The 16709-nt window shown below is 47.7% G+C and overlaps 1 protein-coding gene across 1 annotated transcript in view; it reads left to right on the top strand.

Annotated features, from left to right (window-relative positions):
* LOC122394193 (semaphorin-1A-like) overlaps window positions 1–16709 on the top strand; it is a 76629-nt gene that overhangs the window by 36573 nt on the left and 23347 nt on the right. Inside the window, exons 3-4 of the mRNA XM_043390914.1 lie at window positions 6421–6517; window positions 11239–11284. Coding sequence (XP_043246849.1) covers window positions 6421–6517; window positions 11239–11284 — 143 coding nt within the window. The remainder of the gene's footprint in view (window positions 1–6420; window positions 6518–11238; window positions 11285–16709) is intronic.

Raw genomic sequence — 16709 nt, 5'->3', positions numbered from 1 at the left:
TTATGTTCCTTGATTTTATCTGTTCTGGGTCTCTTCGTTGAGATTGTTTCCACTTTCCTCTGTTTTCGTCGCTAGCGATGACTTCGTCTTATCGTCGTCGTCGTTGGGAGTGCCTCCATTCCCCCTGTCGTCCTCTGGCTCTAGCGTTGCCCTATTTTACACTTTCTGCTCCTCGATCTTTTCTATTTTCATGTTTGCTGACAAACCACTCTCATTTTTCTTGTCTTTATCATAGTAGGTTTTACGTTGCAACTCATCTTTCCCCTAAAACTACTTCACAAAAAAATCAGCGGAAGATTGCTGTACAATGCATTTTACTTTCTCCTTCCTCTCTCGTGCTCTCTCTCTCTCTCTCTCTCTCTCTCTCTCTCTCTCTCTCTCTCTCTCTCCCTCCCTCCCTCCCTCCTTCTCCTTCCGTCCCACCTGGCAGACCGCCACCCCGCCTGCCGCTGAAACCATCATCCCCCTCCCCCGTGCCGCCGCTAGGTATACCTTCCGTGCGGCTGCTCTACTCATGTGCGTGACCGCCGACATATGCGTGAACGCCCGCCTGCCGGTAGCGACGCATCGCCTAATGGCTGCGCACGACCATCGCGAGCCGTCAGCGCCCCGCCCACCGCCGACGGCACGGCCGCCCCCGCCCATCCCCCAGGCCAGACCTCGCCCGCGCAAGAAACCGCCACCGTCCCCATCATAGCTCCTCGGGAGCTACCTACTTCTTCCGCCGTCCTGTTATGGCTTCGTACATTTTGCTGCTTTTTATTGAAAATATTTCGAAATGTTTGACAGTGTGTGAGAGCTGGATGTTTCACGGTGGTGTTTTGCCTTTCCCTGGTGACGATAGTTTTGATGTTCTAACAGTTCAATCAAGTTTGTTGAGCATCCCTCTGTCAAACATCGTACGTTGTTGTGAATTTCGATCATTTTGCTTATACTAGAGAACTGAAATGTAATCTTCTTCCCCCTGTTTCATCCCGCTCACAAACCTCGCTCACCTACTTCCCACACCTATCCCTAGCCGGACCCATCCCGCCGCCTCTTCCACCACCGCTCCTCGCCGCCGCCGCCGCCGCCGCCGCCGCCGCCGCCGCGTGCAGCTGAGCGGCGGGGCACGTTTTCCTCCGGGCCGCCGCTGCCGGCTGGTCGGATCCCGGGGGAGCGCCCCGGCCGACGACCCCGTCCCACCGCTCCGAGAGACGTCGACGCCGACGACGATTCATCAGCAGCGTCGCCGCCGACGGCGCTGATTAACGACAGTGCGTCGTTGCGCCGTGTCGTTGCGTTAGATTGCTCGGTAAAGGCTGATTATACCCTTGTCGCCGTGGGCTGTCGCTCGACGGCCGCCGAGACCGTGCTGAGCTCTGTTGAGCCCGCTCCGCCTCTGACGTCATTGGGTCTCGTTTGTGACGTCACAACCGGGGTCGGCGCGACGTCGGCAATTGATCTCGTCTAGAGGAGCGGTGGAAGCGCCGTCCAGGCTGTAGCGGATACCACAGCCGTCTCCTCGGCTCACCCTCCCATCCCCCTCGTCGTCATCACCATTTTCCCGCACCCACGCTTCCGGCACTCCCCTCACCCACCAGCCCCCTCTTCGACCCCCCCCCCCCCTACTTCCGCCACGCCCAGGGCTGCCAGGTTGCATATTCGGCTTTGGACGCTGCAGGGCGCTCGTAGCGCACGGCCATCCATCTGGTTTTATCGCCCACCAGCAAAATATATTTCGGCATTCTGGAGCCGCCAGAGGAATGGCGCATCTGGATGGGCGGGGAGGGGATGGGTGGGGGGGGGGAGTGGAGTCCCAATGTGGGGTAGAGGATCACCTGCGGGGCAGCTGCCCCAGCTAGTGGGAGCCCGCCACGCGCCTTCCGGTTGCCACGAGATGATGAGTTGTTGACACGTAGTGTGATCGATGACGTGGCGTCAGCTGACGTGGGTGATGTTGATTGGTGCTGATGTTCTCGATAAAACGTGGTGGTGATGGATATCGCCATGCCAGGACTGGCAATAATTTTGACCACGTCATTGGGTAATGCCAGCTGGGCATACGAGGGAAAATGATAGACGGTGTATCTCTTTTAAGTCCCAACAGAGTCAGGAGATGCTGCTTTAGATGGTGTTAGTCAATGGACAATGGACGTTCGACGTGCTGTATCTCACGCTGTTCTCAGCAGATATTTTTTTTTCTCCTTTTGTTCTCAGCAGATATGGCCAGTCAATGCAGTCCTACCTTGCCTCTTATCTTATTTCTTGCGCTGATGATTATGTATGGCACCACCTTACATACTAATGAACTCTCCAAATAGACATCGGTGGTAGACACCTACTGCTACAAATCTATTGTCTATGGTGTCTATTGTCTACAAATAGACACCTACTGCTATTTCTAATTTCCTGTGAGCGGCAATCTCAGATTCTGGGTGTCTGATAATATGTATGCTGCCTCGTCTCAAGCCTTATGGCCCTTTCACACGTAGCAACTTTTCCGGTCGCCGGCGACGGCAACTGTCGCCGGCGATCGCCAGCGACCGGGGTCAGTCGCCGGCAACTCCGCAGTTGTCGATATCAGCTGACCAGTCGCCGGGGTGTGACGTAGCAGTCGTGTCAGCCAATCATTGAAGAGTTGTCGGCGTTGCCGAGAAAGTTCAATTTTTCCAACATTTTGAAGTCGCCGGCGACTGTTCTAGCCAGCCGCCGCTCAGCTGTCACGTGACACGCTTGACCTTGAGTTGGCACCAGATATTGCGCTGCTGATACATGCAGCGGCGCAGCTTATTTTACTGCATTATTCAAGGTACTAAATATTTGGACATGTTTTGCAGGATGATAACTACCGTCTAGGTAATATTGGAATAATATTTATTAGATCTACGAGTATTATTGAAACAATACATAATATCAATGAAAATACAATCAAACTGCGATTCTTCTACATTGGAATTCAATGCACTCAAGCATAAAACTGAAAAGTGATGTGTACTTGCAGTTCCTCCATTTTTCCTAACGCATCAGCCAAGACTACGAGTGCTGCAGATTTTGCTCACCTGTCTTGTTTATTCAACTACAACCCTGTTCTCAATAAATGAATAACTTCGCTGTAACGACATTAGCATTGAAGGAATGGTTGGTGGTAAGCATGGGACAATCACAGTGATTTGTGGTCACACATTTGAACCGTGCTTTGTATGTGAAAAACAGAAAAAAGGCATTCTAGAAATGTAGCAGAAATTCAAATGCCAGAAACGGACCTGAGGAACGGCGAAGCCTACCACTCACATAAAACACAGGCTTTCATTATGTCAAAAACAGATGCTGTATTATCTAAAGCGCTGGATTGGGGAACACAAGTGTACCCCCCCCCCCTTATAACAAAATGCATTTTTCCACACAGTGGATATCACTAAACATGGCGAGGTGACAGTATATGACACCATTACGCGCGACCACATAAAAATGCAGCACGCGCGGACACGGGGCAAGGACGGTGGCACAATATGCCGATACCCAAGAAGACACAAGCCTAGGTCAAAGGTGACAATACTGTGACAGAAATCTTAAAATCAGCCTGGACACAGCTCACTCTTCATGACCGTTTTTATCGAAAATAGACCAACAAAACACCAAGGCTCCTTCGTCCAAAACTCAAAACTCGACATGCCGCTCCAAAGGCCTTGCAAAACAGCGCACACCAACAACGCATAATAGCCAGCAACGCACACGACAGGATTTTCGAGGCGCGAGTCGTCAGCCGCCGCCGCCGCCGCCACCTCCCGGCAGCTGATTGCTGAGTGCCTTGCTCCGGCTTGCCGCACCGCCCACCGGCGCCGATCGTGGCGACCTCTTTACTCTGGCAGAATCGACCCTACCGAGCGGCGACAGCATTCAGAAGCAAAATGACAAATGAATTCACTGCACTTATGTCAGAAAATCGAATGCACATGCCATGGTCACATGCGGTGCCGTCCACGGGGCCGGCAAAAGCTGCACACTGTCACCGAACACCACCTGCACCTTGGACGCAGTATGTGAGGGCTTGGCGGACGCGCGCCGCCTCGCGTGCGGTATTGGCATCAAGGCCCGGACACGAGGGAGCACACTCGGCGCAATCAGAGCACACCGTCCGGGGCCGTCAGTGTCGATCTCCTGACCTCACAGAAAGTTGTGCAGCACACAGGTGAACGCCGTCAGTGTGGTGACTGGTGCGCAGCACACCGTCCCACGGAAGATCGTCTGTGGGCCGTGGTGCAGATGCTGTCTCTAGGCAGTGTCAACAGTGCAGTGGCAGAAGTTGAACATTCAGCTGCTAGACTCCTTTTCGGGTCAGCAATGCCGTCGAGTTGGCCATCAGGTGGTGTTGCAGAATCATCAGGTACTCTTGATCAGGTACATCAGGTACAGAACCTCTTGACTCATCAGGTAACGCTGTGACTTGTCTGCCAGGCACAGAGGGCGGACATGTCAGAACATACTTCAAATACATTTTTAAAAATCATTTTTAACCAAAAGCTCTGCAAATTAGGAAGCCTGGAATAGGCTATTGCTTAGCATCATAAAAACTACCCAAATACCCAAATCAGGTTAGGCTTGGTTTACCCAAATACCCAAATCAGGTTAGGTTTGGTTTTTACACTTCAGGCTAAAATGATAACTATCTTAGCATCATTATCCTTGATGTAGCATTGTTGATGCTTTTTGTCTTGTACAATTGGCAATCAGTATTCAGTGACACAGAATCGGAATTTGTGGTTCAGAAACCTAGCATTATTTGAAATAATAGCATTTTAGCAGTGCTCATTCTTTTTGAAAGCAAGTGTATTTTTTAATATGATTTTCTAGGTAACTCATTTCCTACTGAATATGGTTATGAGACCATTGTTACTAATTTTGGTATTATTAAGGCAGCTGTAGCATGAGTGGGCACATGCTGTAGAGACTGGAGTGATTAAAGTCACTAGAGGCTTGAGGGTTTTTTTTTAGACATTATGCAGCAGCCTGGGGAGATATGCAGAGGCAAGTCTAGGCACCACCAGAAGGGGGACAAGCAGTCAGCACAACACACAGCGGGCACAAGGGGAGAAGATTGTAAAAACTATTGCCTGGATCCACCTCTGTGGACATCCTCAGGCATGCCTCTGTGGACATCTCCAGGCTGCTGCATGTAAAAAAGTACCAAGCCTCTAGTGACTTTTTCCACACTGCAGCAAATGCCCGCTTATTCTTGGTCTGCTCTACCTTCCTCCAATTATGAGTTTTGTGTGACTGAAAACGACATTTTTACATTGGTGGAGCTTGTGTGCGCATGGTACATATAAGCCATGACGGCAGCATTGCTGCAATGAATAGGAAACAGCTCCAGGGCCAAAATACATACCACCTAATACCTTGCCAAAATACATGACATACCTACCACCTACTGTGCATAATGCAATTATTTATGTACTAATAAGCCATGGATTATCATTTGCCATGTGAGCACGCACACACATGCGAACCCAATGCGGATTAAGTTTGGCCTGGGTTGTTTATCCATGGTACCAAGGAAAACTCCAGCAGAAACAATAACAAAATTGCAAAGCTACCTGTTTGATTTTGATCATGCTAATTAATGAGCAGCAATATAATATTTTGTTGCTTTCAAATATTTCCTTGTGTCGCACGAATACGTAGGCAAATAGCTGACTGATGGGTAGGCACTTTGTCCCCAAGGGCACTGATACTGAATGTAAACCATGTTCTTGTGACACAACAAGCAAGTTTTCATTACCTTATGAAACTAGTGTCAATTTCAATGTCATTAAAATATTCAATTTTGATGAAAAAATACATATTTATCACAAATAAAAATCATGGGTGATCATGGGCAAGTGCGCCACAAATGACATAAACCCTCCAATATTGTCGAATCAAGCTTAAATTCAAGTCACAACAGCTTCACGACAGGCAAACTACAAGATAATAATCCCTATGCTACTGTGCAACAAATTTAAGGTAGCCAAACCAACCAAAAATGCATCACAAATCACCTAAACCACTCACCAAGGACAAAACTGTCATGGCGGCGTCCGCTGCTCGAGAAGAGTCGCCGGCGACTGGCCTGTGACGCGGATCTGACGTCACCAGTTGCTGGCGATTGCCCGGCCGTGGCCCGGCGATCGCCACCGACTTGCTTACGTCATACCTACGTCACACACGATCGTTGGCTGGCGGTCGCTGGCGGTCGCCGGCGACTGCTGCTGTCGCCGGCGACTGAAAAGTTGCTACGTGTGAAAGGGCCATTAATTGACATCTGATCCCCTCGTTGTTATATCGATAAAAGATCCCTTATCCTGTTGCTACTACACTCATTATTTGGTGCGGTGACGTCATTTGACGTTCTACTGATACCCTCGTGACGTCATTTGACGCTTCTCTGTTCCGTTTCAGATCGCTCCTCGACTCGCTCGTTCAGCGGCAACTTCACTGGTCGCGATTATTTCCGGATGTTGTACAAAGATGACCAATATCTCGTCATTGGTGCAAGGTAAGTACGTTTTGGGTAGTCTGTAATTGTAAACGTATTTCAGTCGGGCAAACTGCAGGGAGGTAATCTAAAATAAGATTAATCTAATTTGAGATTATGACGTCACCAAAATGGGCGGAGCGATGACCATATAAGGAGCGATAATCAATATTTAGATTATATTTCCGACATGTCCTCATTCAAACCCCCCATAACCATCGAAGGACTGCTCATAACCACGATATTTTTTGTTGAATGACAGACAAAACTCGATCCTACAGATTGCGAACTGGCCAGCACATTTGAGATTGGACTTTGGGAGTTATGACGTGAATAGTCGAGGTCACTGCTGAACGGGCAAATACATTAATCTATTTTTACTCCTTTTTATCATACTCATTAAATGTTAAGAAAGGTTTTTTCGGCAGTTCTGAGATAAGAAATATTCAATTATTCAATCCCACTACGAAAAAATGCGTATAATACAACGCATTTATTTCATTTCGGCTACGGCGATTTATGGCCGCGATCTAGCGCTGTCCGTGGCGTCGTGTATCCTCTCGGTAATAATTTTTTTCCGCCCGTATTTTTCGATGGAATGGTGCCAAAGTGGTACCAAAATAATAGTAACATCTTATTTACCCAGCAAAATTGAATTTGGGTGGTAGAAGTGTGGCGTTAATGCGTTATTGGCGTACAAAACCGGTGAGTGTGTTGTTATGAAGGTGGCTCAGCTGCACCCCCAGTCACTTCAACCTAGTTTTTTTTTGACAAAATATTGTGAGGCATGGCATGTTTTTGTTAATTTTGACAACTTAGGACATCAATCAACATATCCTGAATCGTTGGTGCCAATTCATTATAAACCTTTGTCTGAGAGAGTAGAAATGAGTTGCTGGGACACTTGTCTGAAAATGTAAACATTGTATTATGGTGTCATATTTCCAGAAATAATTCTGAATTTTGATTTATATTTTTCCTTGAAAGGACAGTCTGTGTGTTTGTGGTTTGGGGTGCAGTTTTGGCTTATATTTTCAATGCTTTTAAAATGCTATATGGGTATTTTAACCCAAAACTCAGAAGTATGAATTATTCAAAGTTGCATGCCCCGGAACCCCAGTCAGAGCCCAACAGGGCTGCAATACATGATATCATTGCGGGAAATCAAACAAGCTAGGTATTTTTTATCTTTGTAAAGTGCCGTAGGTCCCAAGGGATACCAAAACTGAGTAACCTCCGTAGTTACGGGAAGTGTTACAGGAAAAGTCGTGGGACGATATCATTGTTAGGCCAGGTCATTGGTATTCCACATTCAAATGGCAAGGCATTATATACCTACCTTGAATAGGGTTTTGAGCTTAAATAAAAACAAATGTTGATTGCTTATTTCTGTATTTTATTTTCTAAAATAGCTTTAATATACTTACAGAAAGCCAGGTAATGTGCTGTATTTTTCTTTTCTACGTTAGACTGGCTCTATTTCCCTGCACAGGACATGACGTTCCAGTGCCTTATACTGCCAGATTATAATGCTAGGGTTTAACCTTTATGCCTACCCTCTTGGATGCTAGATATGTAATCTTAATTTAGATTAGGCCAGCTGAATGTAATCTAATTTAAGATTAGTCAGCTAATTGTGTAATCTAAATAAAGATTAGCCAGCTGATGACATAATCTGAATATAGATTATTCACCCATTGAGGCTGGATTTTTAATCTTAATTTAGATTATGTTCCCCATCATATTTCAGGAACCCCAAATTTTTTCTCAGAGCTGTTTTGGTGCTTCAGAGGCAGTTTGAGATGTTAACTGTGCTTTGTGAAAGAGTGGTGTGATTCTGTCACTCCTTGGCCACTACACAGCTGTTTCTGCAGAGGACTGCACAAATGCCCAAATATGGGCATAGAATAATCTAAATTCTGATTAATCTTTATTTAGATTACCTCCCTGCAGTTTGCCCAACTGATTTGCGCCATGATATCATCTTTAGGTGTGACTGTATTTAGGTTATGACGTCATTTGTAGTTACTATTTACGTTGTGACGTCATCTTTAACCGCAGCCTTACTCCCATCACGATGTCGCATATACTGTGACTCAAGGACACCGTAAATGTCACCTATAGTCCTCACACACTAGCACGTCACGCTGTGTGTGGGCGCAGACTGACACGGGTGCGGTCCAAGCTGCTCGCGTGCCGCCATTCCTGTCTGGGCACATGTGAATGTCATCATTCCCAAGATATGTCTATTTGGACATATTTATATGTCTGAGTAGGGTGTATAGTAGACAAGGTGTCACGCCAGCTTTGGTGCTGGAATGCTGCCCTGCTTTGAAGTTATTTACATGCGTTGAGTCACAATGCTAGGTGACTGAAGAAGGCTGCTCAACTCGAGATTTAATGACTTTCTGGTCACTAATTGACATATCTTGGTGCATAACTGTGAATTTTGTTCTCATTGTATAATGAATGTGCTGAATTTGATTATTTACTCCGGCATTAACATTCAATTATCAATTTGCCCTCACCCTCTCAAAATTGCAACGTTTCCAAAAGTGCATCGTTTCCTGTCTTCACCCCACCCTGCTAAAATAAAATAGTTCCGTGATTCCTTTTATGAAGTTATCTCAGAACTGTACCATAGTTCTTCAGCCTTTACGGCTCGTTCACATGTCTCACGCATGATTTGATGATGTGGACCACTCCTGTTCTCCACCATCCGTGAAAAAGCGTCCGTTCGCCGACCGGCTCCTCTCCGCCAATCAGCGCCCGCTGTCTGATGACGTCACGCAGTCTGCTCCACTGAGCCCCGGAATGGCTGTCGGGGACTCTGAATTGGAACTAATTCGGACAGGAGCTGCGGTCCGCCGGTGGGGGTGGCAGAACCATAATCGGCAGATGGAGGCAGCCCCACGGAAATAGAGCAGCAATAGAGTCCCAATCGCCCCGCAGATTGGTGGCCAGTCCACGACATACCGCAAGGGGAGGAAGTGAACTTTCAACAATACCGATTTATTGTGACTTGTTTTCGGTAAATTGAAGACTGGGCCTCGGTCTTGATTCAGGAAGTCTGAAACTGGTAGCTGTAGATTTAATGTAGAGTAACATAGAGATAGCATGGGTACCTACTACACCACAGAACAGAGGCATACTAATGTTACTGATGACAAACAACGCTGTTAGTTACGTTATTTGGCCATGTTAATATGCTTGTCAGTTGTCTGTACTTTTTTCTGTCGTGGCAAGGAAAGTTTTATTTGTTCAGTGGTGTCATTACAGTGCAGATCATGCCTCACACTTGCAATTACAAACAGGATGGGGACAGATGCTGAAGACTTAAAGACTTACCCGCGAGGATAACCCCGGGCCTCAGCGACGAGTCATGACCCTCCCACCCCACCTCCCTTCGCCCTCCCTCCCGTACAGTCAGCGCTTATGGCGGTCATGCTTCACCAGTCTCATTGACAAAGCGACACATTAGCTCTGTGACAGTGTGCTCCACTGTTTGTTTTTGCGGGGGAGGTCCGCCCGTGGACGTCATAGGATGATTCAAGTGACGCTATTGATGGTGAAGAATGTGTCTGTGACGTAAAGTGGTATGAAGTGTGTCTGGACGAAATTGGTCATTGATAGCTTACAAAAAGAAAGAAAGCGCTTTGGCTTGCAAGGTTTTCTTTATGTTGAGGTTATTAGATCATTTGTTACGGCTAGAAGTTACGTTATAAAAAAAATAGGTTATTGATTTGCTAAAGGCCTTGGCCACCAACTTGCCTTTGCGCTCATTGTTTCTTTCCCAAAAGCGAGCCGTGACGTTTCATGTTTTATTTTCTGAACTTCCTTCTGCTAGTATTTTTGTTGATTTGATCATGACGCTTAATAACTATATCTTGTCGCTGCGCACGCTGACGTCTATCTATCTTGTCTCCCAGAACACTTGTCAATCGGGTGCAACCTTTGGTCAAACATGTCTAGCTTCTTACATCACACAAAGCTTCCGCGAATCAGTATCCCGGCTATTTCATCAGCGTCGATCGTGCGTCCTGTTCCGGCCACTTCTGACGCTCGTGGCTGCGGCTAGCGCTGGCAGCATTCGGAGCACATCCGTGCCCTCATTGGACGCCGGCGGCTGATTGCAGCAGCTGATTGTTCTCGAGAACAGGCCGGCGTCGACCCGGACGCTAAGAGAGTTCGCTGAATGCACCCGAGCATCCTATCATAGTCGAATGGGCTCCAATGAAGCCCTGAATGCGTATTGTTCCCGGGAAATCCAATTTATTTGCTGGCTGGTCTATAATTTACTATTTGTTGCAGAATTGATGTGTGACGGCAGGTTGAAATGCCATGTCTGCTATGGCTGAAATATTGACGTGATGTCCAAATGCATCTGGGTGCTTAGGTTGTAAGGCTTAATAACTGATCATTTATTACATAAAAGACATATACACAATACACATTCATGATTATATAGTAGGAACATAAGACGGTACGGGCTAGGATCAATGATATTCTGCGGCTAAAATAGTGACTATATTTCGCAATATGAATTACCTCCATGCTGTGTTACTGTTATGCTGCTATTTGCAGTATCGACTGATGCTCTACAGAGGCGAGGCGCCTGACGTTTGCAAAACTTCTGCAGGTGCAGGTCCTAATCTGTTGATGTTCAATTTGTTCATATACCTGGCCATTTAGCCGTTCATTAATGTATGTGTTTTATCTCACAATTCGTTTTCTGTTTGCAGAGACGGGGCTTACAACATCAGTCTCACAAACCTGGTGCCTGTAGCGGTAAGTCACCGGGGGTGGGAGTTTCTACGCCGATGTTTGTGGAAAAGTGTGCGAATTTCGCACGACTTGACGCTTTGCGACAACAGATGACTGGGAAACATTAACCTTAAGGCGTTACCGACTGATATTTTTGGCCCGACATTTCTAAGACTTCTACAGACGAAGGGTGGACACTGGACAGCCGTCGTAATGTCATGAGTTTGGGCTTGGAGCGCGAATGGCTGGGCGTGTCCGACGTTTCAGTTACCAGAACATTGAGTAACTCACTCATGCGTGGGAAGGTAAGCTGTGCGTGGTATAATGAGCTATTCAGGCGGGTCGACAGAGATGTCACATAGCCATGAGGCTGATCTTTATTGACGTTCATTTGGTTTCCTGGTACCGGGCGTCGCCGAATTTCTCAAACACAGGCACGTTGCGCATGATCTGACGAACCCCGATTGTATTTGAAGGTCGGGAGATATAGGTACCTTGTGCATTGTCCATTGTTCAATGCTGGTCAATTGGAATGCACATTGCACAACCTTCACGGCCAGTGAGTAGGAAGGAAGTGCGAACCACTGCTGCAGGTAGCATTGCTGCGTCATTCGAGCGGGAACACGGCCTGCTCGTTCGGAGTCTGCACACGGTGCATCCGTACAATGGACACGTTACATGGCTCATTTATAGTTCGCCCACCTTACTGCTTCATATTCAACCGAGTTCGGTATTTCATCAGTAGCTGCTGGGTGTTTAGAATGTATGTTTGGTGTAGGAACTATTGCAATTTGGTACGAGCAACACAACTTTACCGGGAGTACGATATTGAAGCACATGATGTATATGATAGTTGGTGACGTTGGAACTGTGTTTAGCGCATTATGCTACTTACAAGCTGTAACGTTAACCCGCGCCCGGCTGGGGGTCCTGGATTTCCACGCCCTGCTGGGGGGGGGGGGGTGTTTGAACACCCCCCCCCCTTCTAACTCGGCTCCTGGGCCACGTAGCGATACGCGGAAGGCGGCGTTCGAAAGAGCGTCAAAAATAATGAGGAAATCACCTCGGTCAATTTTTTGGTCAGGTCAAAGGTCAGGTCACCAGAGGTCATTGAAGGCAAAATTTCGCCGATTTCCAGGTCGAATGTCAACAATTTCCAAGAAGCCAACGCATAACTCGGGAACCAATAGAGCTACAGCGCCGCGGAAAAGCGCATTCGATAACCCTATTAACGCCCTTTCTGAGTAATTCTCTCAGATTTGACCTAACGTCAACGGTTTTGCCTGCAGGGGGCAAAAACTGCAAAAATAGCCGATTTTTTTCGGAAACAGTTTTTCTGCAATAACTTTTGACCCAAGCCTTGTACGAGCTTACTTTTACCGGCATTGTGTTCCTCTCGTCAAGACGCATCGAATGAACTATAATTTGACCTTGAAAGGTCAACTTGAAAATTTGACCTCAGGTCAAGGTCATGACCTGACCGGAAAGGGTCATGTTGCATATCAGTCGATCCGTATCGTCGAGCTGAACACATCTAAGGCGTTTTCATCGCTCTAGCATGCCTCTATCAAAAGTTATTTGCGAAAAACTGTTAAATACCATTCGTGACCTAAGATGACCTCAGGGCATAAACAGGGGTCACGGACACCATTTTCATGTTCAGTGTGTCTAAACCACTTGTAATTCATTGTTTGGGAGTGTTTATAATGTCTTTCGTCCAAAAGAGGCGCATTTCAATTTTCTCCCATTGACTTATAATGGGGAGGTCGCAAAATTGACCTGACCTTAGGTCATCGATATCAAAATTCTGAGATATACATTTTGTACATGCTATTGCTCTTAGCAATCGCTGAAAGTTTCAAAGCGATCGGTCACTCGGTGTAGCTATGACAGACATTGAAACTTTTTATGAGGTGAGGTCACTTCAAGTGACCTGGTGACCTGACCTTGAATGACCTTGGTCTGAAATTTTCACAACATGTGTAGAATTGATGTATGATAAGGTGTACCAAAAACGGCGGCGCTCCGCGCCGCCGTTTTTGAGATATTCGCGAAAAACCACAAGGGGGGTGTTCAAACACCCCCCAGCAGGGCGCGGGTTAATGCCGAGACATGTCCAGAGCGAATGCCTTGGCTGCCTTACATCAAAGCGGTGCCACGAACCGGTTTTGTAAGATTCTATCTGCTATGAACATAAACCATTTTATTGGCATAGCATGTGTTGAAATGTGACGTTTCAAGCATGTTTTCCGAAGGTAGGCCTAAAAAAAACTGGTGTGATCGATGGATTTTTACATAGCTCAGCTAATTCCATTTTGTTATCTAAAAAGATCGAAATAGCAATCGGCCATAAAGGCCGAAGTTTAGGCATTGTTCGGCGGGTGTCCCAAGTTTTTGAAGAACGTTACAAGTTTTTATAGGCGCCAATGGTCATGTTCACGGCGAAGGACGAGAGATGCTCCAGCAAGACGTGTTCAAGGTCGCACATCTGTATGGCGGCATATCGCTCCTTACCGAATTTCGCCGTGCCGATCAGACTCTCGCCGAATTTCGTCGTGCCGATCAGACTCTCGCCATCCTCGTGTCCCAACTGTGCGCCATTTCAGTTACATGTCGGCGGCGCCTAGCCCGTCTCAGATCTCTCCCGATAGCCACCCACAGACATACCATTCGACCCGCGGGAGCTCTTTGGGGACCCAGGGACAAAGCCGGGCGGTTTTTCGTGCTGCTGGGGTGTGTGCCTCTGTCGCCATCTTCACAGCAGGGTGGCTAGGAGTGCGACTGCGACCATTCGACCCTGATGATAAATGGATGGACGATTTCCATATGGGACGACATGAATAAAAACTAGCAGTCCTTCATGTGGGTTTAACGTACGCGTATATGGAGAGGGTTTATATTTTATGCTGAAGTAGAAGTGATGGTTCTTGTGCTGAATCATCCTTGGCTTCCTCTCTTACCTTTGCTCCATTGCGCCAACTTTCTTGGAAGCACGAGCTGTGCCAAAATTTGGTAAAAGTGAAAGACCATGTTTTTGATGGTGCTTTTGAGGTCACATTCATATCTGCGGCACACATTATGAAAAGGGTCCAGGACACTGGCGCCCCGTTTGTTTATCTCATATTCCACCATTTATTTGCTCCATTTTCCGCACTGTTTCGACAGTTCCGTATGTCGCGTCAGCCGTCAGCTCGTCATTTATTTAGTGCTAGTTCTTACTCTCGATGCTTTTCCAATAGTACCGATGCGTTGCGCTCCTCAGCACATATCGCGAGCGAGAACATTCTGCTGTCTGCAGTTGTGGCACAGTACGCACGTGCACACGCACGAAGCAGCACAGCGCACATATTGCCGAGGTCAGACCCGGCGTCCAGCGACTCGCAGAAGAGGGTGACTCGGCCAATTTGGTCCCCGGACGTGACCTGCGCGCCGTCTCTGGACTGAACTCGAGTCAGATGTTTGTCGACCTGATGTGGAGCTTTGCGACGGCGTAGCTTTGTGACCGCTGAACTGGTGTTTTCATAAAGTGCGCTGAAACAAGGATCGCCACTTTGGAGCTGCTTTTGAAAATGGGGCTATGGCGCATCAGTTTCATAAATGAGAGAGGTGTGTTTCGATGTGGTGTTGCAGAAACCGTTCATCATATGCGAGGCTTGAGAAAGTAATGGCTTGTGCTGTTCTGCATTTTTTTTTCCATCACGCCCAATAGGTATGCTTTTTTTTAATCCCAAAAAGTTTACTATTTTTACCCACATAGCAAACGCGCGACTGTATCTTCTCTTTTTATTTATCTTGAAGCGCCACCCCACTTCCTCCATCGCTATACAATGGCCGTGTCACCATGACCATACCATGCCTCAATACCACAAAACCACAAAACTCTAGCTATTCTCTCTAGCTATTCCCACTCAGCAATTCTCGCTCCAGCTGACCATACCACCACACTCTCTGACCCTCTGCGCTCCCAGCCACCTCTCGCCACGGTCTGTCCGCCGCTGTCCTCACCCCGCGGCGCAGCGCTGTTTATTTGGACACGGGACAGGCGCGCCGCTTTCGTCGGCGGCCGTTGATCGCGCCAAACATGCCGCACCTGACGTGCCGCGGCATTCCTGGCGCACGTGCTCGCCGCAGACCCGTTCCACCGTGCGGCGTTCCACGTCACGGTGCGCCACCAACGAAACAAGATGGCCGGGAACAGCAATGGAAATAATTGGCTTGGAGGATGAAGCAGAACAAGGAACAAACTCACGTTGCTGGGTAGACATGGCTACTATGGTTCAGAATTTCATTTGGTCATCTTTCCCTCCTCGTTTTGCTATCTTTTTTCCTTTTATATGAAGAACTACGGCCGTTCCAGTAGTATTGTCCACCGTCCGCCGGTACTGCCGTCTTGCGCCTGCCCTCCGCCTGCCCTCCATGTCTGCCCTCCGACCCTATTCTGCACCCCTGTCCCCAGGGAGAAGGGGCGACGTGAACTCTACGCTGACCCATTCCCTGATGAGCTGAGTTGCGTGACTTTCCGCTGTTGCTGCTGGCCGCTCATCAGTGTGTGAGGAGCTGTTTGTCATTTCTTGCAGTGTGCCTGGCTGGCATGCAGTTCAGCAATGTGTGTGACAACATGTCCAGGAGCTCTTAAATGCCTCATTGGTTTACGAGGGTAGTTATTGCTTTACTTTTTTCCTTCTATTGACGATGTCGTTTCTATTTCGCCCGTATGAACTGACATGGTTCAGCACCACGGCATACTCTTGATACGAGCTGTTTTTCCCCTTTGCAACTCCTGCATTTTAGTGTGCGTTTTGTGTAATCAATGTGCATTGTCTTCATCTGCCATTGCAACGATATTGGCGTAGGGTTTTGGCAATCGGCCCTATCTGGATGGTCGTGGTCCAATAAAAGCAACATGTGTGTCTTTTGCAAGCATCATAGAGCTGAAGAAAGTCGCTGATAAAAGCTGGTCGCCGAGCCTTTAAACCGTTTGAACTCATGCTCGAAAGGACAACACACAGACGATTGAAACCCGTCGATCTCTGCGGCACTCAGAATCTGACAGCGATTGGACTCGTGCTGACTGGAGCATGGCTTCAATGCTACCTCTCGGCACGTGTCAGTGGGACTCGTCCGACCATCTGACGTCATCCGGGGGTCGTTCGGTCGCCGGGCCGGCCGCCGACAGCTTCCAGCGTTCTGTTGATGTTTGATGTCTGGCTCAGGCGGCCGATGATGCCATTCCCTGTCGACATATGATAGCGGACATTGCCCCTGGGAGGCTGTCGCCGCTGCTGCGGAGTAGATGCCAGTGGGGAGCACCTGTCGGGGATGACGAAATGGGAACCGTTTGAGCTGGAGCTTAGAGACAGTTGTCAATAAACTGGTACATTTCCTGAAATGTCAATAGATGTAAAGATGCAGGCATTAAAATACATGAAGTGTCTCCTTGAGTTAAGCT

This window comes from Amphibalanus amphitrite, unplaced genomic scaffold, assembly GCF_019059575.1.
Source record: "Amphibalanus amphitrite isolate SeventyFive unplaced genomic scaffold, NRLGWU_Aamphi_draft 000578F_arrow, whole genome shotgun sequence".
NCBI classification, from domain to species: domain Eukaryota; kingdom Metazoa; phylum Arthropoda; class Thecostraca; order Balanomorpha; family Balanidae; genus Amphibalanus; species Amphibalanus amphitrite.
This window is presented reverse-complemented; position numbering and strand designations above follow the sequence as displayed.